General features: G+C 51.9%; 1 protein-coding gene and 1 long non-coding RNA gene across 2 annotated transcripts in view; one reads left to right on the top strand and one right to left on the bottom strand.

Moving 5' to 3' along the window:
* CATSPERG (catsper channel auxiliary subunit gamma) overlaps nucleotides 1-12,967 on the top strand; it is a 30,909-nt gene extending 17,942 nt beyond the window's left edge. Inside the window, exons 13-28 of the mRNA XM_055412253.2 lie at nucleotides 777-888; nucleotides 2,061-2,219; nucleotides 2,311-2,423; nucleotides 3,152-3,365; nucleotides 3,664-3,726; nucleotides 3,831-4,017; nucleotides 4,107-4,225; nucleotides 4,367-4,447; nucleotides 4,538-4,594; nucleotides 9,664-9,820; nucleotides 9,975-10,038; nucleotides 10,184-10,279; nucleotides 10,530-10,619; nucleotides 11,944-12,036; nucleotides 12,130-12,229; nucleotides 12,332-12,967. Of these exons, the coding sequence (XP_055268228.1) occupies nucleotides 777-888; nucleotides 2,061-2,219; nucleotides 2,311-2,423; nucleotides 3,152-3,365; nucleotides 3,664-3,726; nucleotides 3,831-4,017; nucleotides 4,107-4,225; nucleotides 4,367-4,447; nucleotides 4,538-4,594; nucleotides 9,664-9,820; nucleotides 9,975-10,038; nucleotides 10,184-10,279; nucleotides 10,530-10,619; nucleotides 11,944-12,036; nucleotides 12,130-12,229; nucleotides 12,332-12,589 (1,963 nt within the window). The 3' untranslated portion in view covers nucleotides 12,590-12,967. The remainder of the gene's footprint in view (nucleotides 1-776; nucleotides 889-2,060; nucleotides 2,220-2,310; nucleotides 2,424-3,151; nucleotides 3,366-3,663; nucleotides 3,727-3,830; nucleotides 4,018-4,106; nucleotides 4,226-4,366; nucleotides 4,448-4,537; nucleotides 4,595-9,663; nucleotides 9,821-9,974; nucleotides 10,039-10,183; nucleotides 10,280-10,529; nucleotides 10,620-11,943; nucleotides 12,037-12,129; nucleotides 12,230-12,331) is intronic.
* LOC129546870 (uncharacterized) lies at nucleotides 2,204-3,987 on the bottom strand. The gene is made up of 4 exons (XR_008683956.2): nucleotides 3,846-3,987; nucleotides 3,633-3,698; nucleotides 3,336-3,455; nucleotides 2,204-3,203 (listed from the first exon to the last, which is right to left on the bottom strand). It is a non-coding gene; the product is annotated as an uncharacterized LOC129546870 (long non-coding RNA).
* Nucleotides 12,968-13,239: the final 272 nt, after the last annotated feature.

Below are 13,239 nucleotides of genomic sequence, written 5' to 3'. Positions count from 1 at the left end.
AAGGCCAGAAGTGATCAGAGCCATCATGGGGGAAAACATCGGCTGGGGTGGGCAGAGATAAAATAGGGGAAGCTGATATTTTAAAGCTGGGAGTCCTTTAAAAAACAAACAAACAATGTTTTATCCTTATTTATTTTTGGCTCTACTGGCTCTTGGTTGCTGTGCACGGACTTTTCTCTAGTCGCAGCGAGCAGGGGCTGTTCTTCGTCATGGTGCACGGGCTTCTCCTTGCAGTGGCTTTTTTCTTGTTGCAGAGCTCAGGCTCTAGGCGTGCGGGTTTCAATAGCTGAGGCACTTGGCCTCTTTAGTGGTGGTGCACGGGCTTAGTTGCTCTGCAGCATGTGGGACTGAACTCACATCCTCTGTATTGGCAGGCAGCTTCTTAACCACTGGACCACCCAGTGGTGGGAATCCTTTCTTTAATGAAACCAGCTATGAGGACCCAACCTGTGTGAGCAATAGACGAACATGGCCCAGGGAGAGTGTAGGATGCTTTTCGCCCTTCAGGAAGCTGGAGGACCCAGAGCCAGCTCTGTGGGGGTGTTGGAAAACTGCCAGTTTGGTCGAATGCTCCTGTTTACAGATGGGCAGGTCAGCCAGAGGGTTTGGCGGTAGGGGGCAGAAAGTGGAATCCCAGGCTTCCTTTGTGCATTCTCATCAGGCTGGTGGAGAAGCCAGCAGACGGTTCCCGCGGTGGCATGTCAGGACTAGTCAGGGAAGCAGATATTCTCCGGGCCTCACTTGGGTGTCCTGACCTCCCACCTCTGCCCTTTCAGTTTTAACAATGAAAACTTCATTTACCTGGCGGACTTCCCCAAGGAGCTGTCCATCAAGTACCTGGTGAACTCATTCCGAGGGGACATGGCCATTGTCACCGAGAACGAGGAGGTGGACTGCCCTGCCCCTCTCCCCACTTCCTTTCTGCCCAGCTCCAAAGCCCAGGGGTCTCCCTTCTCCCCCGACCCCTGTCAGGGTAAAAGGGCCCAGGAGAGGGAACATTCTCAGGGACCCTGGGGAATGGAAGGGCAGCAGAAGCTCCATTTATAGCTGAGAACCCTTAAACTCAAAAAGGATGTGTCTTTTCCAAAGTTACTCAGCAGGGTAAAGGACCTGTGCTCAGAGTCATGAGGGGATGTCCAGAGGGGGCCTTCTTTCATTCTGCCATGTAGCTCAGCACACCTGATCAAGTGCTGGAGACATAGTGGCCAATGAGTCAGCTGTGGGCCCTCCCCTCACAGGGTCCCAGTGCAGCTGGGAGGATGGATTCATTCCCAGACAGTGACAGTTCAGAGCAGCCAAGGCTGCAGTGGGGAAAACAGCACCTATGGAAGTTCAGACCCTGTCTGGGGGTATATGCGTCAGGCAGGGCTTCATAGAGAAGGCCACATGGAGGGGGATGTGCTGGAGGCTGGAGAGGATCCTCTAAGCTGAAGCTAAGGAGGACGTTTGGTCTACAGCCAAATGTCTTAGGGGATGAGAGGGTGGGCATCAGTGCAGAGGTGGGAAACTGAGGCCAAGGGGATGCTGAGATCCTGAAGGGTGCAAAGAGTGAGAAGGGAGACTTCCCTGGCAATCCAGTGGTTAGGACTTCACCTTCCACTGCAGCAGGTGTGGGTTCGATCCCTGGTCGGGGAGCTGAGATCGCACATGTCTCAGGGCCAAAAAACCAAAACATAAAACAGAATCAGTATTGTAACAAATTCAATAACAACTTTAAAAATGGTCCACATTAAAAAAGGATCTTAAAAAGGGTGAGAAGGGAAAAAGAGGGTTTAGCCCTCAGATCCCCAACCTTCAGGCAGTGTGTATATTAGGAATGGTTACACTGCAAGTAATAAAAACTCAAGTAGACTGAAACATTGAAGAAATTTATCATGGGGAGTGAGGGCTGGAAGCAGAGATGGTTGGGTCTGAGTAGAAAGATGGCTCATCTGGTCCCAGCTAGAGGTGAGCACCCAAGACTCACTCACCCCTCAGGGAATGGGGTCCTCACCCCTCGGAGGGGTGGCGGTCACAGTGCTCACGGGCCTCACACACACACCTGGCTGTCACACCCCCAGATCTGGTACCTCCTGGAGGGCAGCTACCAGGTGTACCAGCTATTCCCGTCCAAGGCCTGGGAGGTGTACATCAACCTCCAGGTTCTTCAGCAGTCCTCTCTCTACGGCCCCAATGAGACCATGGTCACCCTCTTCTACGAAGACAACAAACTGTACCAGGTGCCAAGGCAGGGAGATGGGGCAGGGGAGACATGGGGGAGCTGCAGAGTGGCTGACACCAGCTCATGTGGCCCATGCCTTCCCACTGCAGCTGGTGTACCTGATAGACAACCAGCAGGGCAGGCTCGTCAAGAGGCTCATGCCCGTGGAGCAGCTACTGATGTACAGGCAGATCAGTGACAAATATGTCTTGGAGCAGCAAGGGTGAGAAGATACTGAACCATAGAGACAGTCAGAGAGCCTTAGGCACTGCCGTCTGAAGCTCCCATTCTGGGGTGGGGGGAGGGGAGACCAAGCCATCCCCAGTGACAGTCTTTGGGCTCAAAGGAGGAGGGGTCTAACCCAGCCTGGGGGCAAGGTGCATCAGGGAGGGCTTCAACGAGAAGAGGTGCATGAAGGGTGAGGAGAACTGACGAGGTGGTAGATGGAGAAGGGTGTTCCAAACAGGGGGAACCACTTGTGCCAAGGGGAAAGGAGATTGGGTGATCAAGAACTGAGAGGGAGTGTAACATGGATAGAATGCATTGCCAATGAAGTGCCCTGGAGACCGGGTGGAAAAGGTGACCCTGGTGGTCATAGGGAGGAACTGAACTTCATGGTCAGATTTTACATCCTTCTGCTCACCTGCAGAGGAGCCCAGGGAGGCAGCTGGAAGTGGTGGAGGAGTGAGGTGGAAGAACCCTTAGAAAGTTGAGTACCGCGGAGGGGTCGGGGAGAGTCTAGGATGCGGTCCAGGACTCTGTTCTGAGGGGTCGAGGGACAAGCGGATGAATATGTTCAGGGGCTTAACCTGAGGAGGAAGGTCAGGGATTGCCTAGGTCAGGATCAGCCTTGCGTAGTCAGCAGCTCAGGGGTGGGAAGCAGGCCTGTGGAGGTTCCTGGTGCGCGGATCCTGGGAAAGTCAGCTTCCATCTTCCACTACCGTCGCTCAGGAGCCACCTGACGCTGTCCTTCTCCAACTTCTGCCCCTTCACGGTGATGCGTCTGCAGGAGTTGCCCAACCCGCAGATTTACACGCGCCAGGAGCGCTACCGTGCGCAGCCACCGCGCGTCTTGGAGCCCTGGGGCTTCCACAGCGAGAACTCGCTGGCTGTCTATCAGGGCCTCGTCTACTACCTGCTCAGGCTGCACTCGAAGTACGACAAGGTGGGTGCCGTCCCGGCCGGGTCCTGCCTGAGGCAGTATCACAGGGGCTTCTACGCCGGAGAACCGCGGCGGAGGGCGGTGCTTCCGAGGCTGAAGGGGGGCCGAGGAGGGGATCGAGCTCGACTCAGGAGATGGTTTTGGGCAGGGGGCGGGGGTGGGCGGTTGGGCCGAAAGCCGGGCTTGCGTGTGTATCTTTCAGTTTTTGTCAGGGGCTGGGACTGAGGCTGGGGACACTGCCTGCCTGGGCACGCCCCTTGACATACCCACCTCCTCCCCTCGGCGCCTGCGATTCCTGCAGCCATACGCGGACCCAGTGCACGACCCCACTTGGCGCTGGTGGAAGAACAAGAAGCAGGACCAGGTGCGTGGAGAGGATGGCGAGTCAGGGGAAGGGGCCGAGCCCGGATCTCCCCCTCACCGTCCCCCTGTCCGGGCACTGACTTTGCCCCGCACCCCGTCACCTAGGATTACTACTTCTACCTGGCCAGCAACTGGCGGAGCGCGGGAAGTGTGCACGTTGACATGACCAGCTACGAAAAGATTTACGACCTCAAGGCCGAGAACGAGCTGCCCGAACGCATCTTCCTGGACAAGGGTACCAGCTACAGCTTCTCAGTCTTCCTGACCGCCCGGAAGTCGGAAGTCCAGCACGGTCTGTGGGCGGGGCCTGGGTGTTGCCGAGGGGCGGGGCCTAGGCTGGGTCACGCCCTCAGCATTAACCCCGCCCTCTGCTCCAAGCAGGCCCCTCCTTCCAGGTGCTGAGCCCGGTGGATCTGGCTGTGGTGCTGGCGGACCCCGACTGCATTGAGGCGATGGTGAAAGAGAAGATCCTTGTTAATCGCAACTCGGTGCTTTTCTGGGTGAGACCAGGTGGAGAAGAGGCACTGAGGTGATGGCGGAGCTACTGGGGCAGTGGACCTGTTAGAAGCCGTGTTTATTTGAACGGTGCCTGGGTCCTCCTTCTGGCCTACTGATCCCTTCATTTCTGCCCCCAACCCCAGGTTACGCTCAGTGATAAAAGATCTTGCTTTGACCAGGGCATTAGTGGACATCACCTCATGAAGACCTCCATGCTCATCAAGGTGTGTGGTCCAAGCTTGGAGGGCAGGGACACAGATGAGGGGAAGAACTAAGCCATGGGGTCCCGTCTCATCTCCTGCTCCTACTCGCAGGTGTTGGGCTCGTCTGGGCACTGCTTCCAGAACACGAACCAGGGGCCCCGTATGCAAGTATTGGACTTGGGGGGTCCTGGGCCCTGTGCTGGGAGGGAAGGGTGTGGATCAGTCTCAACAGGGTGGAATCTGAGGGCTCTAGCTGGGAATCCCATGAATGCCTTCCTAATTTTTCCTTTCTCATTCATTTTTATCATTTTCCCCACCCAACCGCCCCTCCCTCCTTTAATCCATTTATGTTTTCAGAAAGGGCTGCACTGCTTAGATTGTACACAAATTTGTGTGTTCTTTCTGATACTGTTCTTCTAGGGGAAGTTAAGTATCTGTGACACAGGGCTTGTTTTTCCAACTGGTCCAAAGGTGGCACGTGAACAAGCTTGGCTCTCCCTTCATGCCTTGCTCTTCCTTTGCCTGCTCACATGTGCTTTGTTCAAGCCTTTGGGTCATTGGTTCTTCACCTGCTATGAAGGCAGACAGTGAGGCTCTGAGAGATGCAGACATCTGCTCCGAGTAACCCCCGGAGCTAACAAGTGGTAGAGGAGCCCTTGATCTCACCCACTTCCCTGCTTGCTCTCCAGGAGACAGACCCCAGTACTTCTCTTTCTGGGTTAGTATGCGTGCATGCTAAGTCGCTTCAGTCATGTCCAATCCTTTGTGACCCCATGGACTGTAGCCTGCCAGGCTCCTCTGTTCATGAGATTCTCCAGGCAAGAATATTGGAAGAAGCACAAGCTGGAATCAATATTGCCGGGAGAAATATCAATAATCTCAGATATGCTGATGACACTACCCTTATGGCAGAAAGTGAAGAGGAACTCAAAAGCCTCTTGATGAAAGTGAAAGAGGAGAGTGAAAAGGTTGGCTTGAAGCTCAACATTCAGAAAACGAAGATCATGGCATCTGGTCCCATCACTTCATGGGAAATAGATGGAAAAACAGTGGAAACAGTGTCAGACTTTATTTTTTTGGGCTCCAAAATCACTGCAGATGCTGATTGCAGCCAGGAAATTAAAAGACGCTTACTCCTTGGAAGGAAAGTTATGACCAACCTTGATAATATATTAAAAAGCAGAGACATTACTTTGCCAACAAAGGTCCGTCTAATCAAGGCTATGGTTTTTCCCGTGGTCATGTATGGATGTGAGAGTTGGACTGTGAAGAAAGCTGATCGCCGAAGAATTGATGCTTTTGAACTGTGGTGTTGGAGAAGACTCTTGAGAGTCCCTTGTACCGCAAGGAGATCCAACCAGTCCATTCTAAGGGAGATCGATCCTGGGTGTTCATTGGAAGGACTGATGCTGAAGCTGAAACTGCAATACTTTGGCCACCTCATGCGACTAGTTGACTCACTGGAAAAGAGTCTGATGCTGGGAAAGGTTGGGGGCGGGAGGAGAAGGGGACGACCGAGAATGAGATGGCTGGATGGCATCACCGACTCTGTGGACATGAGTTTGAGTGAACTCCGGGAGTTGGTGATGGACAGGGAGGCCTGGCGTGCTATGATTCATGGGGTCGCGGAGAGTCGGACACGACTGAGCGACTGAACTGAACTGAACTGAACTTGCTATGCCCTCCTCCAGGGGATCTTCCCAGCCAGCCCAGGGATAGAACCCTTGTCTCTTTTGTCACCAGCATTGGCAGGTGGGTTCTTTACCACTAGTGCCACCTGGGAAGCCCGAGTTGCTATGACCCAGGGCAATTTTTAAAAGGGACTTATAACAGCTCCCAACTCCTTGGATTACATGGGATATTCAGGGTCAAATGCAAGGAAGAGTGACCACAGCCCAATAACTGTTTCCTGCTAAACTTAGTAGTACATACTATTTTCCTCTTCATCATAACCCCAGAAAGTCAGTTAATATCTCTATTTGGGCCCAGCAGATCCCTTCCAGGAATCTGATCTGCAGCACACAGTTACTGAAAAAGACTTGGAGACATTCTAAATGTTCATTACTAGAGGAATGGTTAAATAAAATGTGGTACATCCATTCAGTGGAAGACTATGCAGCTATTTAAAAAGAACAGGGTGTGTGTGTGTTAGCGGGGTGAATTCCCTGGTGGTCCAGTGGTTAGGAGTCAGTGCTTTCACTCTTGTGGCTCAGGTTCAATCCCTTGTTGGAGAACTAAGATCCCACAAGCCTCCTGGTGTGGCAAAAAAAGAAAAAAGAAAAACAAGAGCAAGGGGGCAGAGATCTCCACATACTGCAACCGTGTATACAAAATGTTAGCATGATAGAGGTTACTTGATAACATATATTCATGTTTGCTTTTATTTTCATGAAGAAACTATGGGGGAAAGGGCAAGAAGGTATTCATAATGGTTCCCTGCTGCTGCTGCTGTTGCTGCTAAGTCGCTTCAGTCGTGTCTGACTCTGTGCAACCCCATAGACAGCAGCCCACCAGGTTCCCCTGTCCCTGGGATTCTCCAGGCAAGAACACTGGAGTGGGTTGCCATTTCCTTCTCCAATGTATGAAAAGTGAAAGTGAAGTTGCTCAGTCATGTCCAACTCTTCACGATCCCATGGACTGCAGCCTATCAGGCTCCTCCATCCATGGGATTTTCCAGGCAAGAGTACTGGAGTGGGGTGCCATTGCCTACTGGTTGAATGAGCCCTTCCCTGTTGGTTTAGATGGTAGAGTCTGCCTGTAGTGCAGGAGACCCGGGTTTGATCCCTGGGTCAGGAAGATTGCCTGAAGAAGGAAATGGCAACCCACTCCAGTATTCTTGCCTGGAAAACCCCATAGACAGAGGAGCCTGGTGGGCTACAGTCCATAGGGTCGCAAAGAGTTGGACACGACTGAGCGACTTCACTTTCTTTCTTTCTTTCTTTACTGGTTGAATAGGGAAGAGTCAGGACAGTTGGAGGATTGGAATGGAAGTGAAATTTTCACTATGTATATATGTGTATGTCTGTGTGTGCATCCCAATATATATCCACTTATCCATCTATCTGACTATGATACCCACCTAAAGATTGTTTTTAAAAAGTCAATGATTTTTTAAAAAGCATCTACTTTTTTGTAGCTTTTTACAAAATATATATATATTTTTTAATCTTTGGTTGCACTGGGTTCTCCTTGCTATGCGCAGGCTTTCTCTAGTTGCAGCAAGTAGGGGCTCCTCTTCACTGTGGTGCATGGGCTTCTCATTGGGGTGCCTTCTCTTGTTGCAAGACATAGGCTCTAGGCATGTGGGCTTCAGTAGTTGCAGCACTTGGGCTCAGTAGTTGTGACTCCTGGGCTCCAGAGGACAGGCTCAATAGTTGTGGCACTTGGGCTTAGTTGCTCGAAGGCTTGTGGGATCTTCCCGGATCAGGGATCAAACTCATGTATCCTGCATTGGCAGGTGGATTCTTCACCACTGAACCACCAGGAAAGTCCAAAGATACTGTATGTTAAGAGCTGATGGGCACTAGGAGAAAAAAAGCAGGCAAGTGGCATAGATAGGGAAGCCTTTTCCATAGGATGGCTCGGGGAAGACCCAGCTGAGGGGGAAACATTTGAGCAAAGACTTGAAGGAGGGGAAGAAGTGAGCATGCGGTTATGTATCAGAAGGCATGCCAGTGAGAGAGGACAGATAGCACAGGCCTGGAGATGGGAGTATGTTTCCTGTCTTAGACTAAAGGAATAGCAAGGAGCAAGCATGGCTGGAGCAGGGTGTACACGGAGGACGGTGGAGAGAGATGAGGTTGAAGAAGTGTTGGGTAGGTCGCATAGGAGGCATCTGAGCAGAGGAGTGACTCGAGTTTCACAGAGTCCCTCTGGCTGCAAGTGTGGGACAGCCTGGAGGGGAGAGACGGGAGCAGGGAGACCACGGGGAAAAGAAGGTTGGGCCTGCCCAAGTAGGCAGAAGAGTTGGGGCAAGAGAGTGGCTCTATCTTGAGCTCTAGAGATAACAGGATTTCTGAATGGACTGGATGTGGGGTTGAGAGAAAGAGGTTTCCAAGAAGAAACCAAGGTTTTTTAGCTTGAACATGGAGGGATGGAGTGCCATGAACAGAGGTGGATTGTGGATAGATTGAATCTGAGAAATCTTCCCAGTGATTCAGTGGCTGATAGGTGTAAAGTCTTTGGCTCAGGCTCAATCTGTGTGTGGCCAAAACCCCTCTCCACAGAAGCCAGAAGCCCAGATTGCAGTCTCTAGATGCCCATGTCCTTCTGACAATGGGGTGAAATCCTTGGGCCCTAACCCCAGAATGGGCCAGGAACCTTTCATTCCCAAGATACTGAACTCACATCCTCGGCCCTCCTTCCCTCACGTTTCCCATGCTTCCCCCAAGTCTACTGTTTACGAAATCAGGCTCCACCTCAGCTCTTCATTGTCTTATTTTTTGGTCTTGCAGGCTTGTGGGATCTTAGTTCCCCAACCAGGAACTGAACCCGGACCCTTGGCAGTGAAATCAGAGTCCTAACCACTGGACCACCAGGGAATTCCCTCAGCTTCAGCCAATTAAAGTCCAACTAGGAGCTGGGATTTCCCTGGTGGCTCAGACTGTAAAGAATCTGCCTGCAATGCAGGAGACCTAGGTTTGATCCCTGAGTTGGGAAGATCCCCTGGCGGAGGAAATGGCAACCCACTCCAGTATTCTTGCCTGGGAAATCCCATGGACAGAAGAGCCTGGCTGGCTACAGTCCATGAGGTCGCAAAGAGTTTGACATGACTGAATGACTAACACACACAGAGGAGCTGGCTGCTTTATAGACGTAGGTGTTAGTGGTTTTGTATGTCTTATTCTGAAGGCGATCGGTAGCCACCTGACTCAGTTTGAATCCCAGCTGTACCACATTCCCAGCCGTGTGTGTGACTTCGGATAATTAATAAGTGACTTGACTTCTCTGTGCCTCACTTTTGCCATCTCGTTAAATGGAGCTGTTAATGGTCTATATTATGCAAAAGTTGTTTTGAGGATTAAACGAACTTGAATATATAAAGCTTTGTGCAGAATCCTTCCATGCCTTGTGCACAGTAAGAGCAAGTGCTTGCTGTTTTTATTGTTTTCATGGTAATAATAATAACCAGCTTGGCCCTAGTGAGGGTGAGCCTGGCATGTAGTGGTGGTGTGTGGGGGAGGAGGGGTGTCCCTTCAGCTGGACCCCCGGAACCAGGCTTTTCTCCTCCCCCTCAGAGCAACCTGATGGTGCCCGTGCTTATTGGCTGCCCGCCAGGCAAGCGCCTGGCCTTCGACATCACCTACACAATGCAGTACAACCGCGTGCAGAACAAACACTACTTCGACTGCGTCACAGTGGACCCGGAGATGCCCTGCTTTCTCTTCCGGGACAGTGGGTGTCCAGTGCCCTCTCCTTTGCCTTCCCCGGCCCTTCCTGCCTGCCCGCTCACTGCCCCCACCCATCCGCTGCTCTTCCTTTGGGTCCTTTCATCTCTCCTTCCCCTCTCTCATTTCTCCTCCCGGCCTCCACCCCTCCAACCCCACAGTCTTCTACCCATTCTTCTTGATCCAAGATTTGGTGACGGGCGATTCTGGCAGTTTTCAGGGCAGGTAAAGCGGGGGAGGGGGGGCAAGCCAGCAGCTGACGGGAGTGGGCTGGGGGCAAGGGACTGGTGGGGGGGGGCGCGGAGAAAAGCGTGTGGTAGGGGTGAGGCCAGGACTCCAGACAGCCCCTTCGAACCTCTGCTCCCCACAGCTACGTGCTGAAGGTGGTGGGCGGCGGGCCCACCCTTGACACCATCAAGGAATACAGCGAGGAGGAAATCTACCGCTTCAACAGCCCCCTGGACAAGTAATCCCTGTGGGACCAGGCCCATAATCGGCCCTTCTTCCCCTGCAGGCTCCCTCCAGCTGCCCAGCCACAGACCAAACCTGGGCTGCAAGCCATATCCACAGGGCCCCGCCCACAGCGCAGGCTCCCAGGCTCCCGCAAACTCTAGCCCTCCAGTGACATGAGGCTCCACCCACCCAATCCCCGCCTCCTTTTGGGGCCTCGGGTGCTGAAGCCCGGCCCCCCACTGAGGTTACCCCTGCCTGCGCAGGACTGGCAGCCTCATCTGGACCACGGAGAACACAACGACCACCGAGGATTTGGCCTTCAACATCATGTCCCACAACAGTTCAGGCATCGAGTGAGTGCCTGGGCCTAATGCAGTCCTCCTCCTCCCCCACCTGCCCACATTCTGCCGGGCCTTTCCATCCATTCTGCCTCTGGGAGACTCCTTGGTCCTCAAGCTACACTGACTGTCTTTGTGTTCCTCGAATGAGACTTTGACCTTTATGCAAACTGGACGCTCTGTCCGCAGGACTGGTCCCTCTTAATCTTTATTCAGGCCTTAGTTCAGATGCCACTTCCTCTAGGAGGACTTTTCTGACTGTTCTAGGTGGGACAGTTGGCTCTCTCATCCTCCTGTACCTTCCCTATTCTCACCCTGACCCCTCTGAGCTGTCACTGTCTCCTGTGCGATCTCTTATAAATCCAGGTCCAGAATAGATAACATAGTATTTGTTGAATGAGACAATAAACAAATTCATTCATTCTTGGTAGGCATTTATTGACCTTTGAATGGAGGTATCAATGAATAAATAAAACAGTGAAGTAATAAGTTAGCATATAGCAGGAATTCCCTGGTGGTCCAGTGGTTAGGACTTTATGCTTCCACTGCTGGAGGCCTGGGCTTGATCCCTGGTTGGGGAACTAAGATCCTGCAAGCTGTGTGGCACGGCCAGGAGAAAAAAAAATTAGCATATAGGGCCTCAGTAGCTATTTTTTTTTAAGTTCTCAAAATTTTTATTACAAACAGAACAGTGACAGAATATAAGCTTACATTTGTTGTTTAGTTTATGGGGTTGCACAGAGTCAGACACAACTAAAGCGACTTAGCAGCAGCAGTCTGTAAGTTGTATCTGACTCTTTGCCACCCCGTGAGCTGTAGCCTGCCAGGCTCCTCTGTCCATGGAATTTCCCAAGCATAAATAACTATTTTTGATTCAATGAATGAAAGACAATGATGCCATAAGCAAATAAAGGAAACGAATGAGTGAACAAAGTAACCCACTTGCACCTAGTCAGTATTCAACCTGCATTTATTGACTATATGAAAAAAGGAATGAAGATGCGACTTTGTACCTAGGAATAAAGGCAGCAAAGAATAAATGAGGAATTGGCACATCATAGGTATACAATCCATAATCTAGATGAATACATAGTAATGGAGGAATTGACAACTCCCCTAAAGAAGGGACTAAAAGAATGGATAAATGAACAGCCTGTCTCCTGGTAGGGGGTCAGTCAGCCTTACCAGCTGAATGAGTGAAGGTGTGAATCAGGGAGGGAGGGAGGAGGTTGCCCCGAGTTAGTGCTCATCCAGAGCTTGTGGGGTAGAGGGGAAGATCAGGGGGCGTCACGCTCTAGGCATGATTTGTTACCACAAGTGCCTGAACTTGCTCCCCCAGGTGGCTGTGTCTGGAGAACTCGCCGTGCCATGACACCGTTCCCCACAACATCTTTGCCCCTGAATTCTTCTTCAAGGTGTTAGTGAGCAATAGGTGAGGCACACACACAGCTGAAACGGGATCGGGGGCTTCCCGGGGGAGGTGCCCACCTGCTCCCCACCCCATCCTGACCCCCATCCCCGCCAGAGGTGTGGACGAGAGCACCTATTGCGACTACCAGCTCACCTTTCTGCTGCACATCCATGGGCTCCCGCTCAGTGCCAGGCGGGCCTTCCTCATCCTCCTGGTAAGTGGCTGCCCTGGAGCTGCCCTGCCCAATGGAGGGCCACCCCCCGCCACCACCACCACCCAGACTGCCTACCAGTGCCTGTTGGCCCATTTCCTGCAGGTATCAGCCAGCCTGTTTGTCGGCCTGGTGATTCTCTACATCGTCTGCTGCCTTCTGTCACCCTACATGGTGAAGGTTTGCAATATCCTTCGCTGGAAGATCAACAGCATCATTGGCTTAGAATCTTACTACACCTACAGCACCCCCTCCGACAGCAGGGCCTTCAGCCACTCTGGGACCGTGTCTTGGAGGAGCTCCAGGTTAAACTCCAGGGTGGTCTACAAGGGGGCAGAGGAGAACAAGGCTGAAACGACCTAAGCCTCTGGCCTGCCCCAGCCACCACCCACCCTTGTCTCTTATGTGTCCTGGGTTGCCTTGGACATGCAACCCATCGCTTGCTCATCCTAGGCCTTTCTCCCTGTTTTGTTTGAATTTTAACTTCTCATTTCAGCATCAGCTATGGGACCTTGTAAGGACTTGTGTTCAGTTAGTTTGTACCACCCAGCTACATAGGTTATTAAAATATCAAAATCCTCCTGTGCCAAGCTGGTACATAGTGGCTTCTCTGTGTGCCTGCTGGCTCAACCCCTCCTCAGAGTGCCCCAGACCTCCCTACAGTCCAGCAGGGTCCTCCATGACTCAGGCCCGTTGCCATGGCCTGCAGTCTTCTGATTGTTCAGTGCCTAGGTTTAAAACTAATTGTGAAAGATTTTGAATGGCAACCACTATCTACTGTCTAGTTTAAGGAAGGGTCTCTGGGGAGGTTTAGATTTTTGTTTTAATTGCAAGTAGAAAAAATTTCTGCAGTCCACATGGAAATGGTAATTTATGGATTTTGTTAATACAGGCTTCAGGTACAGCTTGATCCAGAAGCTTCAATGTCCATAGAATTCTGGCTCCATTTCTCTAGCTTTCCCTGCCCTGCCCTCATCTGAGGGTGGTCTCTGACCTCAGGCCAGTGCATCTCA

The sequence above is a fragment of the Moschus berezovskii genome, chromosome 22 (assembly GCF_049115385.1).
Source record: "Moschus berezovskii isolate FMDL1 chromosome 22, NW_MosBer_1.0, whole genome shotgun sequence".
NCBI lineage: Eukaryota > Metazoa > Chordata > Mammalia > Artiodactyla > Moschidae > Moschus > Moschus berezovskii.
This window is presented reverse-complemented; position numbering and strand designations above follow the sequence as displayed.